The 21,561-nt window shown below is 45.1% G+C and overlaps 1 protein-coding gene across 4 annotated transcripts in view; it reads right to left on the minus strand.

Moving 5' to 3' along the window:
* The window catches only part of SYNDIG1 (synapse differentiation inducing 1), a 103,285-nt gene that overhangs the window by 45,806 nt on the left and 35,918 nt on the right, over positions 1–21,561 (minus strand). For 3 of the 4 annotated variants that reach the window (XM_086331188.1, XM_086331190.1, XM_086331189.1), the window contains exon 2: positions 7,151–7,708. In XM_086331188.1, coding sequence (XP_086187314.1) covers positions 7,151–7,630 — 480 coding nt within the window. In that variant the 5' untranslated portion in view covers positions 7,631–7,708. Of the gene's footprint in view, positions 1–7,150; positions 7,709–9,394; positions 9,571–21,561 lie in introns of those variants that run through there. The other variant, XM_086331191.1, reaches the window with a different exon arrangement.

Consider the following 21,561-nt stretch of genomic DNA (forward strand, 5'->3'; position numbering starts at 1 on the left):
CACGCATTGAGGAGAGACGTTTAATGAAGCATTGAGCAAATCTGTCTCTCAGGGACCCCCAAAGGATGCTCTTGGTACTGGGTTTTGTTACATGAATATTGCTTAAAATAGGTGGACCTTTGGTTAAGCTTGGAGAAATTTTATTAAACTCCAATGTGGTTTAGAATCAAATTTTACTGGTGTTTGTTCAAACTGAGTATGAAAGAGATTCACCAAAGTCATGGACTCTCCTTTCATTGTCATTCAAATCACATTTATTGTGTTAGTGTTTGACTCACAGCTATCTGTAATCTTATGAAAGCTGATTTCATTAGAATTGTTGTTTAGTCGCTAAGTTGTGTCTGATTCTTTGTGACCCCATGGACTGCAGCACACCAGGTTTCCCTGTCTTCACCATATCCCGGGATTTGCTCAAATGCATGTCCATTGAATTGGTGATGCCATCTAACCATCTCATCCTCTGTCACCCTCTTCTCCACCTGCCTTCAATTTTTCCTAGCATCAGGGTCTTTTCCAATAGGCTGGCTCTTCGCATCAGGTAGCCAAAGTTCTGGAGTTTCACCTTCAGCATCAGTCCTTCCAATGAATATTCAGGGTTGATTTCCTTTAGGATTGACTGGTTTGATCTTGCTGTCCAAGGGATCCTCAGGAGTCTTCTTGAACACCACAATTAGAAAGCATCACTTTTTTGGTGCTTAGCTGTCTTTGTCATCCAACTCTCATATTCATAAGTGACTACTGGAAAAACTGTAGCTTTGACCATATGGACCTTTGTCAGCAAAGTGATGTCTTTGCTTTTTAACATGCTAAGTTTGTCATAGCTTTCCTTCCAATGAGCTAGTGTCTTTTAATTTCATGGCTGCAGTCACCATCCACAGTGATTTTGGAGCCCAAGAAAATAAAATTTGTCTCTGCTTCTACTTTTTCCCCTTCTATTTGCCAGGAAGTGATGGGACTGGATGCCATTATCTTAGTTTTTTGAATATTGAGTTTTAAGCCAGTTTTTCACTCCCTTGTCTCACCTTCATCAAGAGGTTCTTTAGTTCTTCTTCACTTTCTGCCATTAGAGTGGTATCATCTGCATATCTGAAGTTGCTGATATTACTCCTGGCAATCTTAGAATAGCTGTAGTCTTTTTAAAAAATTTTTATTTGGCTGATCTAGGTCTTAATTGCAGCATGCGGGATCTTTGAACTCCGACGCGGCATGCGGGATCTAATTCCCTGACCAGGGATGAAACCCGGGCCTCTGCGTTGCGAGTGTGAAGCCTCAGTCACTGGACCACCAGGGAAGTCCCAGAATAACCGTAGTCTTACAATGATGAAACATTCTCCTTTGTCAAAACAGATAAACAGTTTTCTCCCAACTGTGATTCTGAGCAGGGGCTCAGAAGCCATGGATGAGAGATCTGATCAGTGTGGGCTTGAAAAAGTAAAAAGGTTTTATTTCCTTGGCATACAAATTCAATCTGATGCCCCAATCCCTCTGCTTATCGTAAAGTATTTCAGAGGAACATGATGAACGATCTCCTTGTGTTCTTATGACAGATGGATTTATTATCTCAGAGATTCTCCCCTCATCAAACGGCTATAATTACACACTCCAGTGCCTTTTACTGGCAAATGTAAGATGAGAATATAAAGATATTGATTTTTACTTTTTAAGAAACATGCTGAGAGTACCACATTTAAATGAGAGTTTCCCTTGACACAGAAAATGAAAACGGTAAATGGCACACTACTATTCCGATCATGCTTACATTGCACATGATATTTTTGAATTCGTCTTTGGAAATTGTCAGTATGTAGGATGCCCTCAAAATATTTATCCCATAAAGGTAAATTTAATTTCCAGATAGGAAGTTATTCACATAGGCCTGTTTACAGAAAGAGGAGTTTGCTGCAGGTTGGATAGCACTAGATCAGATGTGACTATAAGGAGAGTTAAGACAGATCTCCTGATCATTTTGAATGATTTTCAGATCATTCATCTAAGGGTGAATGATCTGCACTTAGAGCCATATGAAACTGGGATGTCCAAATATATTTTTTTTATTTACGGAAAGATTGAAGGCAGATGGAGAAGGGGACGACAGAGGATGAGATGGCTGGATGGCATCACTGACTCAATTGGCATGAGTTTGGGTGAACTCTAGGAGTTGGTGATGGACAGGGAGGCCTGGCGTGCTGCAGTCGCAAAGAGTCAGACACAACTGAGTGACTGAACTGAACCAAACATACTGTCTCAAGGGAGGAAAATGAGTAATTAAATTTCCTAATGTTTTAAGTGGATACATGTCAGATTATTTAAAGATAATTAACTTGATTAATATTCTTAACCTAAGCACAAGCCATCTGTGGACATATTCTTTGCCCACATCTAGTGCCTGCTGGAAAATGCATGTAGCACTTCAGATAATATCCTGTAAGACTTCTGGTATGACAGAGCCAGGAGGCAGGCAAATCCTGTCCCTGAGAAATGACTGAAGAGAATTTTCAAAACAGCCTTCTTGGAGGGCTCAGCAATGACCCTGGGTCAGTGATAAATGGAGGGGTGTTTGCTTACAACCACTGCTGAATCCTGAGTCAGAGTAGTGTGAGTCTGTAAATGTATGCGAGACAGCAAAGGAGACACAGATATAAAGAACATGGACTCTGGGAGAAGGCGAGGGTGGGATGATTTGAGAGAATAGCATTGAAACATGTATATTACCATATATGAAATAGATGACTAGTCCAAGTTCGATACATGAAACAGGGCACTCAAAGCTGGTGCACTGGGACAACCCTGAGGGATGGGATGGGGAGGTGAGTTGGAGGAGGGTTCGGGATGGGGGACACATGTACTCCCACGGCTGATTCATGTCAATGTATGGCTAAAACCACTACAATATTGTAAAGTAATTGGCCTCCAATTAAAATAAATAAATTAATTTAAAAAAGAATATTATACACAAAATCATGGAGTACAAAAAAAAAAAAAAGAATAGTGTGAGTCTGGTTGATCTTGCCCTGAGCTCATCCAGACCCATCATCCGCTTGGCCATGAAGTATTTCTGCTAGGGAGGGGCTCCTCTTGGAGACCAGATTCTCTGCTGCTAGATGGAGCTGAGTTGACTGGGGAGCACAGGGTGGAAGCTCCATTCCCAGCCACAAATGGGAAACCTTGCAGTTCTCCCAACTTATGGCTCTAATCTGTTTGGGCCAAGTGGCAGAAAGCTGGATGACCCAGGAATTTAACCAGGAGCTCCTGGAAGGGAGAGGACCACAGCGCCTGGGAAGCTCTCCTCACATCCTAGTTTGAACTAAACAGGAAATGAAAACACAACATATCACAGTTTATAGGAGGCAGTTGAAATAGTGTTTGAAAGTTATAGCTTTAAATACATATATTATACAGGAAGAAAAATCTCAAAGCGATAACTAAGCTCCAGCCTAAAGAAATTAGATAAAGAAGAGCAAATTTAGACTATAGAAAACAGAGAGGAAAATATCATAAATATCTGAGTGAAAATCACTGAAATGTAAAACTGAAATGAAGGACCAATCAGTGGAACCAGATAACAGATATTTGAAAAGATCATCAGAATTTATAAACCTTTGGCTAGGCTGAGCAAGGAAAAAATGGAAAAATCACAAAATTAGGCAGGAAAAAGAGGAAACATCACCAACTGTGCAGAAAGCAAGAAGATTTAAGTGCACTATTATGGACAACCTTATGCTGACAAGTTAGGTAACTAAGATAAAAGGGGAAAATCCCTAGAGTGGCACAAATTACTAAAGCTGAGTCAAGATGAAAGGAAAACCTAAAGATTTTCTTTCAAATCATAAGGAAATCAGGTCTGATCAGTAGTAAAAAAAAAAAAAATATCTTCCCACAAAGAAGATGGTGGCTTCACTGTGAATGACTATCTGAGAAGAAAAAGTCCCAGCACAGGGCAGCATCTTTCAGACAGAAGAAGAAGGAACACTTCCCAATTCATCCTTTGTGGCCAGTGTCACCCTGAGACCAAAACCAGAAGACACAAGAAAAGAAAACTGCAGTTGTCAAGGACCAAGGGTCCTCATGGACACAGAAATAAAAATCTTACCAAGTTGTTAGCATGTCAAATCCAGCAATATTTAAAGAGGCGCAAACACCATGGCCAATTTATCCCCAAACATACAGGATTGCTTAGTATATGAAAGGATAGTTCAACATGTGAAAATCAATTAATGTAATAGGTCATATCAATAGGATAAAGACGACCCCCACAACACACATGATGATCTGAATGGACATTTGGCAAAGTTAAACACCTGTTTTTTATATTAAAAAACTCTGTTCAACCACATCTTGACAAAGACCACTTTCTACATCTGATAAAGAGCCTGAAGAGCTCGGTCATTCATTTGAGAGTCTGAGCACTGCCCCTGAACCAGTAGTGAAGGGAGGACCCCCATTTACCACCTCTGTCATCACTGCGTGTGAGGGTCTAGCCCGGGGCAGCCAGGCAAACCAACCAAACTGCATCCTGCTTCCTCGCCCCACCCCAGATCAGCCTCTCCCAGCCTCACGGGACGTCAGATTGTGTTTAAAACACTGCCTGCTTTTTTTCTGAGTGATTTCTGTTTCCTCTGGGTCCCCTCTTCTATTTTTGTTGTTCTTTCTCATTCTCGCTTTGGGGTTCTCGTCCAGTGTTTGCGCGTCCTCCTAGCTGTTCTCCTGTGTGTGAAGAAGCCTCTGCAGGTGCTACCTGTAGTGTGAAATCCTCTCTCTCCCGACAGGTTTCCGGGACTTGTGGTTTTTCATGGGAGAGAGGTCCAGCTGAGGGCTCAGACGTAAGGAGGTGGCTGTATCCAAAACAGCCGTTTGGGGACCACACAGCATCGCCGTCAGGACATAAGCGTATGGAGCCAGCAGAGGCACCTGGGAGCCCTCCAAGCTTCCGCCTTCCACATGCAGTGGCAGGGACAGAACCTGCCACCTTCAGGCTCTGGGGTCAGACGCGCTGGTGAGAGGAGGGAGGAGGGAAGATGCTCCAAAAATGTGCATCTCCTTCTCCTTTGCTCTTGCGTCACTGGTTCCCAGTGATGACATTCCACGGGCTCTCTGATGGATGCACAGACTTGGCTTTGTCACAAAGGGGCGGCAATCAGCCTTTCAACACGTGGCGAGGCCCTCCAGTCCTGACCTGCAGCCACTTCTTTTCACAGCTTTAAACCCGAATTTGACATTTTGCAGAACTGCTTTATTAGGTGTGCCTGAGTCTCTCAGTTTAAATTTGTCTGTGTGACAAGGAAATGTGATTTCCAGCAGTTGGGGTCCTGGAGATGAGGTTTAGCTGTTGTGTCCGGGAACCAGGAGGAGGTCCCAGGGCTGCAGGGCCCCAGCCTGGTGATCATGCACCTGGAGAATCCCCAGGGCCCCCGCAGTGGCCTGCTTAGCCACCCTCCATCCCTGTGTGCCTCCAGAACCCCCAGGACAACTCTCTGCTGTGAAACAGTGCAGGGCAGATGCTATGGCTGAGGTCCCTCTGCGAGATGCTTATAATCAGCTACAGATCTGCTTGCTAACACCGCCAACCCCAGACCCCAGAGGACGCAGCCACATGAGCTTCAGCAGACGCGTGCCTGGCAAGCAGACCTATCTGCACTAGGACCGCTCTGCTGCAAGTGCAGGACGAGCCCGATCAGGCAGGAAATGAGAGCAGAGTGGAAGATCCTGTGACAGACCCTGCTCCTACCTGGGCAAAGCTCTCTGTAAACTGCGATTTCCTGTTTGAAATCGCTCTGCTGTAGACCGAGTGATGCTATGGCATTGCCCAAGGATGCAAAACCACGTTTTCTCTCTTGTCTGAAGTATAGCTGCTTCCTGGGAAGAGCCTCAGGTCAGTGTGGACTGAGTTTTTTGTTTCATTCACAATAGGAGCACGACTGTTCTCATTCCATTCAGTTTGATGATTAAAGAGTGATGGTGAGCGGTCTGCACCCTTGCTCATTGGGGGCTGCTGCCATCCTAGCCCCCAGTTGAGATGTTCCTGTCCCGTCACCCTGAGCAGCCCCTTGCACACCAACTTTGGTCTTGGCCACATGACTTGCTTGGGGTGGTCAGATGTAACGTATGCTCTACACACAGGCTTGCAGAGCTCTGGCTTGCTGGACTCATGTGGCCGCCACATGATGACAGGTGTGTGGTCCTGTCTCCGGGGCCAGTGGCCAGCCGGCATTCTCAGGCTCAGGCCAGTAGGGGAACCTGGCAAGCCCAGTGGGGCAGCCTTCTTCCAGCCATCCCCACAGCCATGAAACGACTGCCCCCCAGCCTCGGTGCTGGTCTCCTGGGCTCAGACCCCTATGGCGTTGCCCTCACCCCGCCATGGGGGCAACAGTGTGGCACACCATGGCCAACATGCATGTTTCTAAGACTGGGATCTTATGCCCGTGCCCGCCCTACGGGAGACGGGACTCCACAGTAATTCAGCTTGACTGCCCCTTATGCTATCAATTTCAACTATTTCTTCCAGCTGGTTTTAGGTTTCAGCTGTTCCAACAATCCTTAGTAAACACTCCAGAATGTCAAATTAAGGAAACCACATGTGGCAGCCAAAACATCCCCAACTGTCCCCAAGTGTACACTTCCAGGCTCTTGAGGAACCTCCTTCCCCTGGGGGCTCTGGCCAGTGGCCACTGTTCCCTGGGTCAGGAAGAGTCCCTGGATGAGGGCATGGCAACCCACTCCAGTATTCTTTCCCGGAGAATCCCTTGGACAGAGGAGCCTGGTGGGCTACCATCCATAGAATTGTACACAACTAAGCCACTTAGCAGAGCACAGCACAGCACTCTCCCCTGTGGCCAGGCAGTCAGCAGAAACCCCCAGCCCCCTGAGCTGCCAGCACGGTCAACCCTTAAATGCATCTTAGTCCCATCCTGATGGCTTCGACCTGTGTCCCCTAAGCAGAATCTCCGCTGAAGCCCTAGGTCCCAGACCTCACCTCCTTCTCCATCCCTGTATCTCTTACACAGATTCTGAGTGAAGGGCACCCAGGAGGCTGCGTGGTTTCCTTGCACTTTTGCTCACTGGCTTCATGTCCTGACTTGCACCTGCCTGGCTCTCGTCCCCCCAGAGCCCCACATCCCACTCCCGATGGCCTGTGACAAACATATGCTCTGACCTCCAGCTCCTGGAACTCCTCCTCCTCCTCCACGTCGTAGGATAGCGTGTGGATCTTGATGTCTTCGGGCGAGAGGTCAATGAACTTGCCGTCGGGGTACTCCAGGCTCTCCTTGGTGGGTGAGCGGTCCTCGATGAAGGTGGTCTCACAGCAATCAGCTGCCACGCCGTCCCCCCAGGGGCGCAGCACACTCTCCGAGTATAGGATGAGGTTGGGTCGGTAGCGGGACTCCACTGACTGCTGGAGCGTGCTGGGGTCCAACAGCTGTTGGAGTGGTTCATTCCTGGCGCCGTCTGGGCCGGCCGATGCCACGCTGCCCACCACTCGGCAGCTCTGGTACTGGGGAGCGGGGTACACGGACACCAGACCATCCCGGCTCTCGGCCACCAGGCTCCTCGTGTTGATGAGGCCGTTCCTCTTGCTGGCCTCGCCGAGCTTGTCGCGCACCAGCCCGCTCTTCTGCTCCACGACTCCAGCCATGGTGCTGTCCTCCCGGCTGGTCGTCGGGCTGGCGGGCTGGACTCGAGGGTCACACTTGCCTCACAGGGCCCATTTCTCCTGGAGGAGGAAGAAACAGAGATGAGACAAGGAAATCACACCTGAAAAGCTCATCAGTCAGACCCTGGTTGTCCCAGTGTGTCCTGGTCACTGGGGTGAACAGTCACTGGTCTGAGCCCACTTACCCTGATGGTTTAGATAGGCTCGGTGGGGGCAGTGGCCAGAGGGAGGCAGAGATAGACCCTGAACATCTTTGGACAGACTCTGCTTCCCAATGAAGGAGGCTGTGCAGGAGTTAGGACCACTGTTGCCCCAGAGAACACCAGGATTTCAGCTGACTTCTGAAATCCACAGGCAAGCCCACTCACACCAGCCTCGACCACGGGGCAAGTGGGGCCATTCATTCAACTCTCCTAGGCTCCTCATCCCAGCAGAAAAACTCGCACCAAGGAAGCAAGGGCTGACTTACAAAGATCTTGTGACTTAGTACTGATGGAACAAAGGAATAAAGAATTATTTTAGCTTTTGATCTTTTCAAATAGATTTTCAATAAGCAACCAACCTACAACCTCTTGTGAATGAAATTTTAACTAGAGGGGTTTAAAAGCTTTATATACTAATAAATTCAAAATTTTTGAGTAATGTATTTTTATCTTTATATTTTCAGATGTTTTGTCTAGTATATCTTAAATATTGATCTATTTTTTTTTTCTGAAGAACTAAGTTGCTTTTGCTTATAACTTATCATAACATGCCTTTGTATGATAAAAACAAAAAATAAAAATGCCCCACACAGATTTAGAAGGTAAGTGATAAGAAGACCTACATGTTAGTGCTGTACATGGACTAAGCTCCCCAGCTGAGAAAATCTTACATACACATTTTAGTATGTTCTACACACATGTTAGAATTAGTCTGACATTCACACTAGCCTTCAGCAGGGTCCCAGGAAGTGGACTGAAAATTTTCCTGCCTCAAGGGTGCTTGGCTTAGAGAAACACCTGTGTATCTGGGATACAATTAAGAATTCTTCTAAACTATTTCCCCCTAGTTCCTTTCTAGAGTTTCAAATGTTAAGAAGAAGACACCAGAGTTTACGATTTTGGGGAGACAGCTTTTCCTCTTTGCAAGTTAATAACTATTATGTAGCAACATTCCATCTTGAGGCTTTTGCTGTTCTGGCTTTCTAGGAGATTTAAGAATTGTCTTACATTATAACTGCTTTGTTTGGAGGTAGCTACAGGAATCTAAGGTGGCCTGCCAATGCAGGAAACATAAGAGACTCGGGTTCAATCCCTGGGTCGGGAAGATCCCCTGGAGAAGGGAATGGCAACCCGCTCCAGTATTCTTGCCTGGAGAATCCCAGGGACAGAGGAGCCTGAGGGGCTACAGTCCATAGGGTCACAAGGAGTCGGATACAAGTGAAGCGACTGAGCATGCACACACACAGGAATCTAAAATTTCACACCGAGCAGAGGAGAGAAAGAAGACACCCTTGCGATTAGTGGGAAAATAGCAGTTTAATCACGTTGACAGAGACTGGTTGAGGGAAGGGTATGCACTGAGAGGTGTGGGTGTCACCAGCTTGACACCATGACACATGTGAGAGAGGTCAGAACACAGTGCCAGCTCTTGCTCCTGGGCCTCTAAGCCCTCAGCCCTGGGGCCCGGGAACAACCAAGAGCTAAAACCAGGAATTCCGAGTGCCTGTGAAGCACATCATGCATGTGAGCGTCACCTCCACACCTGGTCACCTTCCCAGCTCCTCCAGGTGTTTCTGGTCCAAACATCCAGCCTTTCTGATCTTCATCCTTCCACAGAGAAGCTGATGGGCCCCTTGTGTAGGGCTGGATGTACCACCAAGCCCAGAAAAACCTTCCTGAAGCTCAGATCTGCTTCTCAGACTCAGCTCCTTCTGCCAGGATCTGCAGTGAGTATCTTACAAATAACATGTAGTTGCATTTGTTTAAATTCCTCTTCTTGGATGGAGTCCCTTGTTCCAGCGCAGCCAGTGTGACCCTCCCTTTTCTGGTGCGTTCCTGGCCGCTGGGCTCTGGTTTCTCCTACAGCTCCTGGTTTATCCTTCTCTGCCAATGTGACAGCTACTCAACATCACCGCCTCCTCAGCCCTGCCCTGCCCAGAGTCTGAAACAAAAGGACCACAGTTTCCTCCCTGTTCTCACCCTGGTATACAGCCGGTGTTCAGTGAATGTCTGTCAAAAGTAACAGTCTGAAGGGTTACAGGATTGGACTAACGCTACTTAGGGATCTCCTTGCCTTGCACCAATCCTGAAGTCGGTTGAAATTGTAGCATTTGGAGGCAGGCACAGCTTACATCTCTACCACCCAGAGTTGACTGAGAACCTGCAGCATTAGCACCTCCTGGGATTCAGTCAGGAAGGTGGAGTCTTGACCACCTGGAGCTACTGATTTAGATCCAAATAAACACCACCACAAGGGCTATTTTGAACTTTTTAGAGAATGCTCTCTAGTGAATTGCTGGGAGGAATATCAACAACCTCAGATATGTGGATAATACCACTCTAATGGCAGAAAGCAAAGAGAACTAAAGAACCTCTTGATGAGGGTAAAGGAAGAGACTGACCTAAAATTAAATATTAAAAAAACCTAAGATCATGGCAAATGGAGGGGGGGGTGGGGAAAGGTGGAAGCAGTGACAGATTTCCTCTTCTTGGGCTCTAAAATCACTGTGGATGGTGACTGCAGCCATGAAATCAGGAGATGATTGCTTCCTGGCAGGAAAGTGAGGACAAACCTAGACAGTGTGTTAAAAAGCAAAGAAAAAAAGAAAAGATGCTCCAGCCAGGAAGAGAAACAGGTGGGATTTGAACCAGGTACGTCTGACTCCAAGGTGTACCATCTCCTCTCTCAGCTGGAGTGACACCCACGTGGGGAAAGCTGGGGAAGCTTGTCGGACTGCGGACCTCACCGTCAGCCCTCACAGCTGAGGGGTGCGTGCTGTTTCAGGAAGATCCCAGTTCTGTTGTTCTCTCGTTTTAGTTAGTAATTTCATTCATTAAAAAATAACAACATTATTGGGATATAATCTAGAGACACAGGTTTGATCCCTGGGTCTGGAAGATCCCTGGGTTAGGAAGACCCCCTGGAGAAGGAAATGGCAACCTGCCCCAGTATTCTTGGTGGGAAAATCCCATGGACAGAGGAGCCCATGGGGTTGCAGAGAGTTGGACACGACCCAGCGCACATGCACCAACATCATAATGTTCACCTGACTTTTACTTTTTTATTTTTAAAATGAATTTTAAGATATTAATTTATTTATTCGGCTGCACGAGGTCTTAGTTGCAGCCCGAGGGATCTTGGCTGTGTCTTGTGGGCTCTTCCGTTGCAGTGCACGGGCTCTCCAGTTGTGGTGCACAGGCTCCGGGGTGTGGGCTCAGTAGTTGCGGCACATGGGCATAGTTGCTCCGCAGCTTGTGGAATCTCAGTTCCCCGACCAGCGATCGAAGCCACACCCCCTGCATTGCAAGGTGGATTCCTAACCACCATGGAAGGCCCCGCCTGACTTTTAAAGTGTACAATTCCCAGGGCTGTAGCATACTCACAGCAGTGTGCAGTCTTCCTCCCATCCAATTCCAGAATATTCCCATCACTTGTTACACAGCAAGCACTGCCCTCTCACCCGGCCCCTGGCAGCTGACAGTCTGCCTGCTGCGTGTATGGGTTTGATTACTCTGGATGTTCCACATGAAAAGAATCATGCGTGTGGTCTCTGCGCAGGGCTTCTCTCGCTGAGTGTCGTGTGTTCAGGGTGCCCGGTGCGTCCGTGTCAGCGCTTTGTTCCTCCTGGCCGAGGGGTCATCCTCTGTGTGGCTGCACGGCATTTTGTTGGAGGGAGTGGTTTTCTGCTTGAGATCCTATATAATACTGGATTAATTACGACTGCACCTCTCCTCTTGAGTTGTTAATACAATAGAGCTTTCTTTTTCTGGCAAATGCACAGTCAGAATGGAGTTGACTGCGTTAGTTGCTTAGTCGTGTCCGACTCTTTGTGACCCCATGGACTGTAGCCCGCCAGGTTCCTCCGTCCATGGGGTTTTCCAGGCAGGAATACTGGAGTAGTTTGCCATTTCCTCCTCCAGCAGATCTTCCCGACCCAGGGATTGAACCTGGGTTACATGCACTGCAGGCAGATTCTTGACCATTTGAACCACAGGGGAAACCAAGTCAGAACGGAAATGTCTTCAAAACAGAACAAAGCAAAATGAACTCTCAGTCTGTGCCTCTGGAGTGCAGGAAAGGCATTTCACGTATGGCCCCGGAACATGGAGTGACAGATGCCCTAGGAGTGTGGAGAGCAGAGGCAGGGTCTCCCCGATCTCAGCTGGACCAAAGAAAGCCCGTGGACAGACAGGCCATGTGACCTGCTGACAGAGGGCACACCGCGGGCTGAGCCTGCCTCCTCATTGGACAGAAAGCTCCAGCCCCAACGCAGCAGGGGTTTCAGAACAAGGCGGCCGGGACTGCGAGCCCAGCCTCCATCTCCCTCACCAGAAACAGGGTCTGAGTGATGCTGAGCTCTGTCTGCATCTGGCCCCGCCACACACGTGCACCACCAGGACCCTTTATTATGAATATGGCAGAATCATACATGGACCTCTCTGTGGAGAAACTGGGATTACGTATTCCAGGTTGTGTTTCTCTCAACCTTGTTTCCAATATTTCATAAACGTTTTGCTCTGAGGAAGTAACTCAGAAAAAAAAATCTAAAGAAAGTTTTGGGAGCCAGAGTTGTAAGTGTAATAGTTTCCAGAGATATGAGCAATGAAGTAAACGCAAGTGAAGAACTAAACCGTCTTCCTATGAGTTGTTCTTTTCTCTGAGCCTGTACACAATTCTAGATTTTGAAAAAAAATCTATCTCCCCACCTCCTCTCACTCACTCCCCCATCCCCTGGAAGACAGAAGCATCTGCACTGTTAATGTGTGTCTACTGGGGGAGGAAGGAATTTTGTAGAGTAGTACTTGATATCTGTGCCTCTGTGGCTGATTAAGACCCTTATCTGTGCCAGATTTTGTGCAGCAAGAGTCACATTTAACACGTAAAACTACCTTTAGAGCAGCATCTTTGAATCAAAGGAGAACAGAGCAAACTAACTAGGCAGTCGATGGGGAAAACAAAACTAATTAGCAGATTCGTTTAGCATGACGCTTGGGCCCTGTGACAGGCCTGGACTGCTCCTCACACAATCTGCCCTCACACGGCTCAATCAGCAAAGTGTTAGGAGGGCACCAGGTGCGGGGTCTTCCCTAAACCCCAACTCTGTCAGACGCCTCTTGTATCAACAGTAATACTTCCCTCCTGCTAAGTAAATAATAGATGCATTCTCACCAATATGCCCAAGTGTCGAGAGAAGATATCTGCTTGCAAATCCTCATTAAAACAATTAAAATCTGCCTTTAGCATAAACATACAGAAAAGCCTGTGATTTGGCAGTGGAGAAAGTTAATGAAGCATTAGAACCAGATCGGTTATTGTTATTTAACGTTTAAATGGCACATTACAATTGCAAAATGCTGCATCACCCAACTCATCACTTCGGGTGGCTGGGGACTTTCTGCTCACACAGCTGATTCAGACTCCTGTGGGGAGCCAGGCTCTGTCACAGCACCTCTGGGAAGAGCACAGGAATCTGAGCCTGATTCATGACTGTGGAGAAGAAATGCTGTGATATCGGAAGTGTGTAAACCTGTGTGTCAAGGACTCTGCTGTCTGTGAAAGTTGTGCTAACTTCCTTTAGCTCTGTGGGTCTCTATCTCAGTCTTAAGGAAGATGTTGTGGGAAGAGTCTTCCTTTCCAATAGTACCATCATGTCTACCTTTACCACCTCTAGCTTTTAATCACCACCATCTCCACCATCACCATTACTACCATCATTAACATCACCCTCACCACTATCATCACCAGCTCCACCATCACCACAATCACCACCACCACCATCTCCACCATCATCACCATCATCACCACCACCACCATCTCCACCATCATCACCATCACCACCATCTCCACCATCACCATTACTACCATCATTAACATCACCCTCACCACTATCATCACCAGCTCCACCGTCACCACAATCACCACCACCACCATCTCCACCATCATTACCATCACCACCATCTCCACCATCATCACCATCACCACAATCACCATCTCCACCATCATTACCATCATCACCACCACCATCTCCACCATCATTACCATCATCACCACCACCATCTCCACCATCATTACCATCATCACCATCACCACCACCATCATCACCATCATCACCATCACCACCATCTCCACCATCATCACCATCACCACCATCTCCACCATCATCACCATCATCACCATCACCACCATCTCCACCATCATTACCACTATTACCACCACCACCATCATTACCATCACTACCACCACCATCATCATCATCACAATCACCACCACCACCATCTCCACCATCTCCACCATCATCACCATCATCACCATCACCACCACCACCACCATCATTACCATCATCACCACAATCACCACCACCACCCTCTCCACCATCATTACCATCATCACCATCACCACCACCATCACATCATCACCATTTTCACCATCATCATCACATTACCACCACCACTATCATCACCAGGAATTGGCAAACTATACCCCATCAGACAAATTCAACCCACAAGCAAGAAAGATTTTATACATCTTTAAATGACTGAAGATAAGAAGTATATTCCATGATGCATGAAAACTGAGAAATTAAAAACTCCTCTGTTCATGAGATTCTCTGGGCAAGTATTCTAGAGTGGGTAGCCATTTCCTTCTCCAGGGGATCTTCCCAACCCAGGGATTGAACCCAGATATCCTGCACTGCAGGCAGATTCTTTACCACCTGAGTCATCAGGGAATCCTGTCAGCATCCATAAATACAGTTTTATTGGACCCCATCCACATCCATTCATTCACATATGCCTCTAACTGTTCTGCACTAAAAGAGCAGTTAAACACCTGTAATAAGAGGCCATATGATCTGCAAAGCCTAAAATAGCTTTTATCTGCTCTTCACAGGAAAAGCTGACTGATTCCTGACCATAATCCCTCCCATACCACCACCACCTCTACCACTAACATCACTACCACCAACAGCACAAGCGATGTGGACACTACCACCACCATCGATAGCAATGACACCTCACCCCACACCACTCTGTGGTTCAGAGGTATGGAGGCCGCCTGTGCGGTCAAAGGGTTCCTCGAGAGGGCTGTGAGTGAGGACACAGACTCAAGCAGGAGTCTTCCTCCTCACCAGTGAGTGACAGAGACAGCAGTCTTGCAAGTAAATATTCTTGTCCCTTAGATCTTGCAAGTGACCTGTAGCTTGGGGTGACTTCAACTCAGAGAACCTGCAGCCACAAGCCTGAACTTGGACCCCAAGCCCTCACCCTTCGTGTGCCTGGATCACTCAGTTTGGAGTGTCCAGGGCTGGGAAATCCCACTCACCTCTGCTCTGATTCTTGGCAGGAGTAAACGAAAATCCCCTCTGGAAGAATGTGCTAAAAAAGACAGATCTCAGAAAATGTCCACAGATCATGCTGTGGACCTCGAGTCTGGGATTAAGCACTTGAGGAAACAAGCCCTAGTCATCAGGGGTGGGTGACTCAGTTGGTAAAGAATCAGCCTGCAATGCAGGAGACCTGGGTTTGATCCCTGAGTTGGGAAGATCCCCTGGAGAAGGGAATGGCTACCCACTCCAGTATTCTTGCCTGAAGAATTCCATGGACTGTATAGTCCATGGTGTTGTAGAGTCAGACATGACCGAGTAACTTTCACTTTCACTTTCAGCAGAGGTGAGCGAACACTGCAGAACTGGGGCCACACATGTCAGACACAGGGACAGGACAAACATGCTTACTGTATTTAAAAATGAAGGACTTAGAACCTTAAAAGTGAAAAAACTAATTTGTGAAATTAAAATCTCAACAGATAGACCATCCCTTCTGACTTTAAAGTTGACGACATGCTCCAAGGGTTTCTCTTACTGCAAAATAAGACCCAGGATTAGGACACACCTGGAGACATGCTGGTTGTGGAGGAAAATCACCAAAGACCACTGCCTTTTCATGAAGAACTACTGGGAGGGGCCAAGTTGCACTGACGTAGGATGCCAACTATAATAGTGATGGTGAGTTACGCAGCTTTGGTAGAGACATAAGATGGTGAAGTTGATCCCTGACCCCTAATTCTCAGCTGAGAATCGATGGAAGTGGCCTCAGTGTAAGGACTAGCATCGCCAAGCACAGATTCCCAGGCCCCCAGCAGTTTCTTATCCAGTGGGATATGGATATGCAGATCTGTGGACCACACTTTGATACTCACTGTTCTATAGATTCTGACATAGTGTCAAGTAAGTGATGACCCCTGGCTCCAGGCAGAACTAGAATCAAAGCTCTGGGATGGAAAGCTCTCCTAATTTAAGCATATAAGAGAGTTGGACCATAAAGAAGTTTGAGCATTGAAGAATTAATGCTTTTGAACTGTGGTGCTGGAGAAGACTCTTGAGAGTCTCTTGGACAGCAAGGCGATTAAACTGGGCAATTCTCAAGGAAATCAACCCAGAATATTCATTGGAAGGACTGATGCTGAAGCTCGAATACTTTGACCACCTGATGTGAAAAGCCAACGGCTTGGAAAAGGCCTGATGCTGGGAAAGACTGAGGGCAAGAGGATAAGGGGGCAACAGAGGATGAGATGCTTGGATGGCATCACTGACTCAATGGACATGAGTTTGAGCAAACTCAGGGAGATGGTGAAGGACAGGGAAGCCTGGTGTGCTGCAGGCCATGGGGTTGCAAAGAGTCGGACACGGCTTAGTGACTAAACAACAACAACAAAGTGTCAAACAGGGACTTCTCTGGTGGTCCAGTGGTGAAGAAACTGCCCCGCAGTGCAGGGGACACAGGTTTGATTCCTGGTCAGGGAACCAAGATTCCACTTTTCCTGGGGCAACTAAGTCGTCACCTGGCAACAGAAGAGCCTGCATGATGCAAAAAGATCCTGTGTGCCACAACTAAGGCCTGACACAGCCAGAAAATACAAATATTAAAAAAAATAAGATCAAGCAATAAGCTGACAGTTAAGGTTCCTCCCACACAAAGACTTCATGTCCCTGTGAGTGAGAACCAATAGAAAAAATAGCTTTGGACAATCAAGGATTTCAGATATTAGACAGTAGGAATATAGAACAATTGTTTATAAAATATTTATGGAAATATTTATAGAAATAATTTGTGAAATATTTACAAAAGAAATAGAAATATTTAAAGATGAGCAAGTAATAAGAGACTATCAGAAATAAACAGAAAAAAATAAAAAGTTTGAGTTTTAAACAGTGAAAACATTTCAGTTGTTAGAAAAACTCAACAGAATTAAAAATAGCAAAATAGACACAGCTGAAGAAAAAAAAATTAACTAGAAGGTACTTTTGAGGAAAATATCCAGACTGCACTATTAAAAGAAAAAGAGACAGAAAATATAAAAGGTTGGTTAAGAGTGTGGAGTACAGAATAAGAAGGTTCAACCCATTTCTAGTAAGAGTTCCAGAAAGAATGGAGAGATAAACACAGGAATGCCTCACGGACATGCTGTAGTCAAGCTGATGAATGTAAACTTCATGGAGACCTTATAAGTAGTCAGAGGAAAAAAGCAGATAATTTACTCAGCAACAAACATCAGAATGACAATGTGTCGAGAGAAAGTAGCTGCCGACTTAATTTTTTTGTGTCTTTAAAAAAATTTTATTGGAGTATGGTCGCTTTACAGTGTTGCCTTCATTTCTACTGCATGGCAAAGTGAATTGTTTATATGTGTGCACATATTCCCCCTTTTTTGGATTTTCTTCCTATTTAGATCACCACAGAGCACTGAGTAGAGTTCCCTGAGCTGTACAGTGGGTTATGCTACGTTACGTTAAACATTAGTTATGTTAAACACAGTATCAATCAATAGTGTGTACATGTCGATCCCAGTCTCCCGATCCACCCCACCTCTCTCTCCCCCTTGGTGTCCATACATTTGTTCTCTACACCTGTGTCTCTGCTTTGTAAATAAGATTGTCTACACCAGTTTTTTATTTTCATATTCCACATATATGCATCAATGTACAGCATTTGCTTTTCTTTCTGACTTACTCCACTCCGTATGATGGTCTCTAGGTCCATCCATATTTCTAGTTGCCAACTCTGAACGCAAGAAAATTGTCTTTCAAGAACAAAGTGAAATAAGATAGACTAAGAAATGAAGAGACTTGAGCCAAACACAATTCTAAAGGAGGAAGAGAAACGATGCTGGTGGGCAGCTTAGGGAGCAAGAACTGGTGAACAGAGAAACCAACACCTTGTTCATGAATCCAAACAAATAACAAGGCTATATGACCCCTGCCCCTAAACTGTGAGGTTCATTTAAAAAAATTAAGCACTGGAAAACAATAGTATGTAAATCAGGAGGTGGGTGATACTAACATCTTTTCAGTGTTCTAGAAATGTGTTAAATTATTCAGTTTTAGGCTTAGGTTAAATATGCCTGGGTAAATTTCAAGGATAACTACCAAATGAATAAAAATACTATACACATTTCAAATTAGGAGAGAGAAAAAGGGAGTAAGGCTGAAAAAAAAAATAGAGCAGGACAAAAATAAAAATAAAAATTGAGGTAACAAGTAAAAATAGATCAGCACTCACAATCGCCATTAATTAGTTGAAATTGCTAGTTAAAATTAATTTTCACTCTGGGTTTAAAACAGTATCCTGACATATGTTATTTATAAGAGACATACCTAAAGCATAAGGAAGTGGAAGCTCTGAAAACAGAAGAATGGAAAACATGTATACAAGAAAAATCCTAGGCAGAAAATGAAGCTGGCACAGCTTAATGAATCTAAAACAAAGTAGAAGGGGCTTCCCTGGTGGTTCAGTGGCTAAGATTTCACCTTTCAATGCAGAGGATACAGGTTTATCCCTAGTCAGGGAGCCAAGATCTCACATGCCTCAAGGCCAAAAAACCAAAATGTAAAACAGAAGCAATATTGTAGCAAATTCAATAAAGACTTTAAAAATGGTCCACTGTCCAAAAAAATCTTTAAAGAGATAAATAAAACAAAGTAGACATCAAGGAGTAAAAAAGCTACCACTTAGTAACATAGATGCTACATAGTAGGGGGTTCAATCCACCCAGCTCATTGCTTGACTTCCCGGCACACAATCAATTCATATCACGGTCTCAAAGCAAAACTGGTAGAATTACAGGAATAATGGAATATCTTCACCAGCAGAACAAGAAACTTGAAAACACTCTCTAAACCATGTTAAGAAATAAATAGACCAAGAATAAGAAAGATATGGAATATTCAAAAAGCAACAGTAGCAATTTTAAGCAATGCGTACATAGAAAATTCTGCATCCAGCAATTATAGAATAGATTCTTCCAGGCACTTGTATGCTGTCTTTTTCTCTGTTTCTCCTAATCTTTCCTTCCTTCTCTCTCTCCGTTCCCTTCCTCTCTTCCTTCCAAAAGTGGATCAAGTACTAAGCCATGAAGCAACTACACATCTCATATCATTTTGTATCTTACAGACTGTGTTTTGGAACCACAGTACAGTTGATATAGAAGTCAGTACGTTTAGGAAACTTCCCAGGTGGCTTGGTGGCAAAGAATCCACCTGCCAATGTGGGAGACACAGGAGATGCGGGTTTGATCTCTGGGTCGGGAAAATTCCCCTGGAGGAGGAAATGGCAACCCACTCCAGTATTCTTGCCTGGAAAATTCCATTGACAGAGGAGCCTGGTGGGCTACAGTCCATGGGGGTTGCAAAGAGCTGGACAAGCACGCACGGTGGTCCAGTGGTTAGGACTCTGTGTTTTTACTGCTCAGGGCCCGGGTCAGGTAACTAAGTGCAGCAAAAAAAAAAAAAAAAAAAAAAAAATCAATACATTTAGCAAAAGCCACTCTCAGTTAGAAGTGAAGAAAAAAACAAACACTTTCTTAATAATCATTGGAGCAAAGAATAAAATTATTTAGAACTGAATCCTGTTGAAAAAACTATGTATTAAAGCAAACTACATACCAAAACCTAGGCGTGCAGGTGAAGAGGTACTTAGACAAAACAGCTTTACATGCACATATTAGGACAATAAAGGTTAGAACATAAATGAATCAACATCCAAATTGATAAATTAGCCAAAACAATAATAATGAAGGGAAAAGATACATGTGACAGGTAGAAACAAAGATAAGAGCAAAAATAGTGAAACAGAAAGCAGAGACTTGACACTGGGAACCAGCAAAGCCAGTCTGTTCTTTGGAAAACAAGCCTCTGGTGGCCCGGATGAAAGGCTATGATGGAGCCGGGCTTCTGACTCCGGGAGGAGGATTTGGCACATTGATTGTCTTCTGTGTCTTGAAAACCTCATTAAAATACTACTGAAAGAATGAGAAAGATCTTCTAGGCAGGGATAAACTGGGAAATTGACATATGCACACACATATACAGAACAGATAACTAATATGGACCTGCTGTTATAGCACAAGGAACTCTAGTCCATACTCTGTAATGACCTACATGGGAACAGAATCTAAAAAAGGATACACGTGTATGTACAACTGACTAATTTTGCCATGCAGCAGAAACTAACGCAACATTGTAAACTAACTACACTCCAATAAAAATTTAATTAAAAAAAAGAAAGGCCTTAGTAAGGCCTGGAAGTACCATACAAGTGCCCGGAAGAATCTATCCTAGTAGGAGGATAGTAGTAGGAGAGAAAATAGTAGCAAATACTGAAAGGATGAAAAGCCACAGCAAAATTTCCTCTTCTTTCCTAAAGAAGGAAAGTACTGGAAGGGACGAGATGGCCCCAGCCTGGAATCTGAGAGGAGGTGAGTGGCGGCCGGGGAGACAGGCACACAAGCTGACATCTGACTTTCCATTAATACAGCACACGCTGAACAGTGGGGTCGTGCCTTCAAAGCTGGGAGACAAACTTTGAGTTATGCACCTCACAAGCGATCACTCAGTGAGCAAAAATAAAAAGGAAGCCAAACAACAACAGTAAATATTTTCAGCACTCAGAAAATTTATCTCACTCACACCCGCTCTAAATAAGTAGCTCACAAATTTACTCCAGAAAAAAAAAAAAAAAAAAAACAGACAGTGGAAAACCAAAGAAGCGGGTAATCAGAGATAAAAGAAACAGTGACTATCCAGAAATGAGAAAAAGAAATCCCTGTCTAGCAGCTGGCCTGCAGCAATCTGTCCAATTTATAACGAACATCTGTGGGCTTCACAAAGGCAAGTTGTGTTCGTTGTATTGTTTCCGTCAACAACAGGAAAGAGAACAGAGCACTGGAAGGCGTCAGTGATGCTGGAAGAAGGCACAGGTTTCTTCCCTCAATGTTAAAAGAAGGTCATTCAGAAACTCCAGGAGAAACGCACAGCCAGAAAGACTGCCGGAGTTCCGTGAGTCTAAATACAAAAATCCACTCCCCCTCAACTTCCCATTATTTTAAGCAGCTATGGAATATAAAAAGGCAGATCCTGTTTGACCTGGACACTAAGAATATTTCTTCTCTCAGTACATGGGGTCTGATACTGGCAACTAGTGTAAAGGAAACAGTATTTTATCACTACACCTTGGGTTTACAGTCAACGATGTTTAAAGAATTATGATGATAGCTTTTATAATTCCACATTTGGAATCTACATAATTAAAAAACAGATTTGAAAGGTTACCAGTCCTGACAAAGTTGTCATCAGCAGTATCACCATCATCATTTTGGCCAAGAAGTGCTGGGCATTTCCTAAACACCAGGCACTGGGCTAAGGTATTTATAAGGAT

Source organism: Bos grunniens, chromosome 13, assembly GCF_055505025.1.
Source record: "Bos grunniens cultivar Pamir isolate PY7600 chromosome 13, Bosgru_T2T1.0, whole genome shotgun sequence".
Taxonomy (NCBI): Eukaryota; Metazoa; Chordata; class Mammalia; order Artiodactyla; family Bovidae; genus Bos; species Bos grunniens.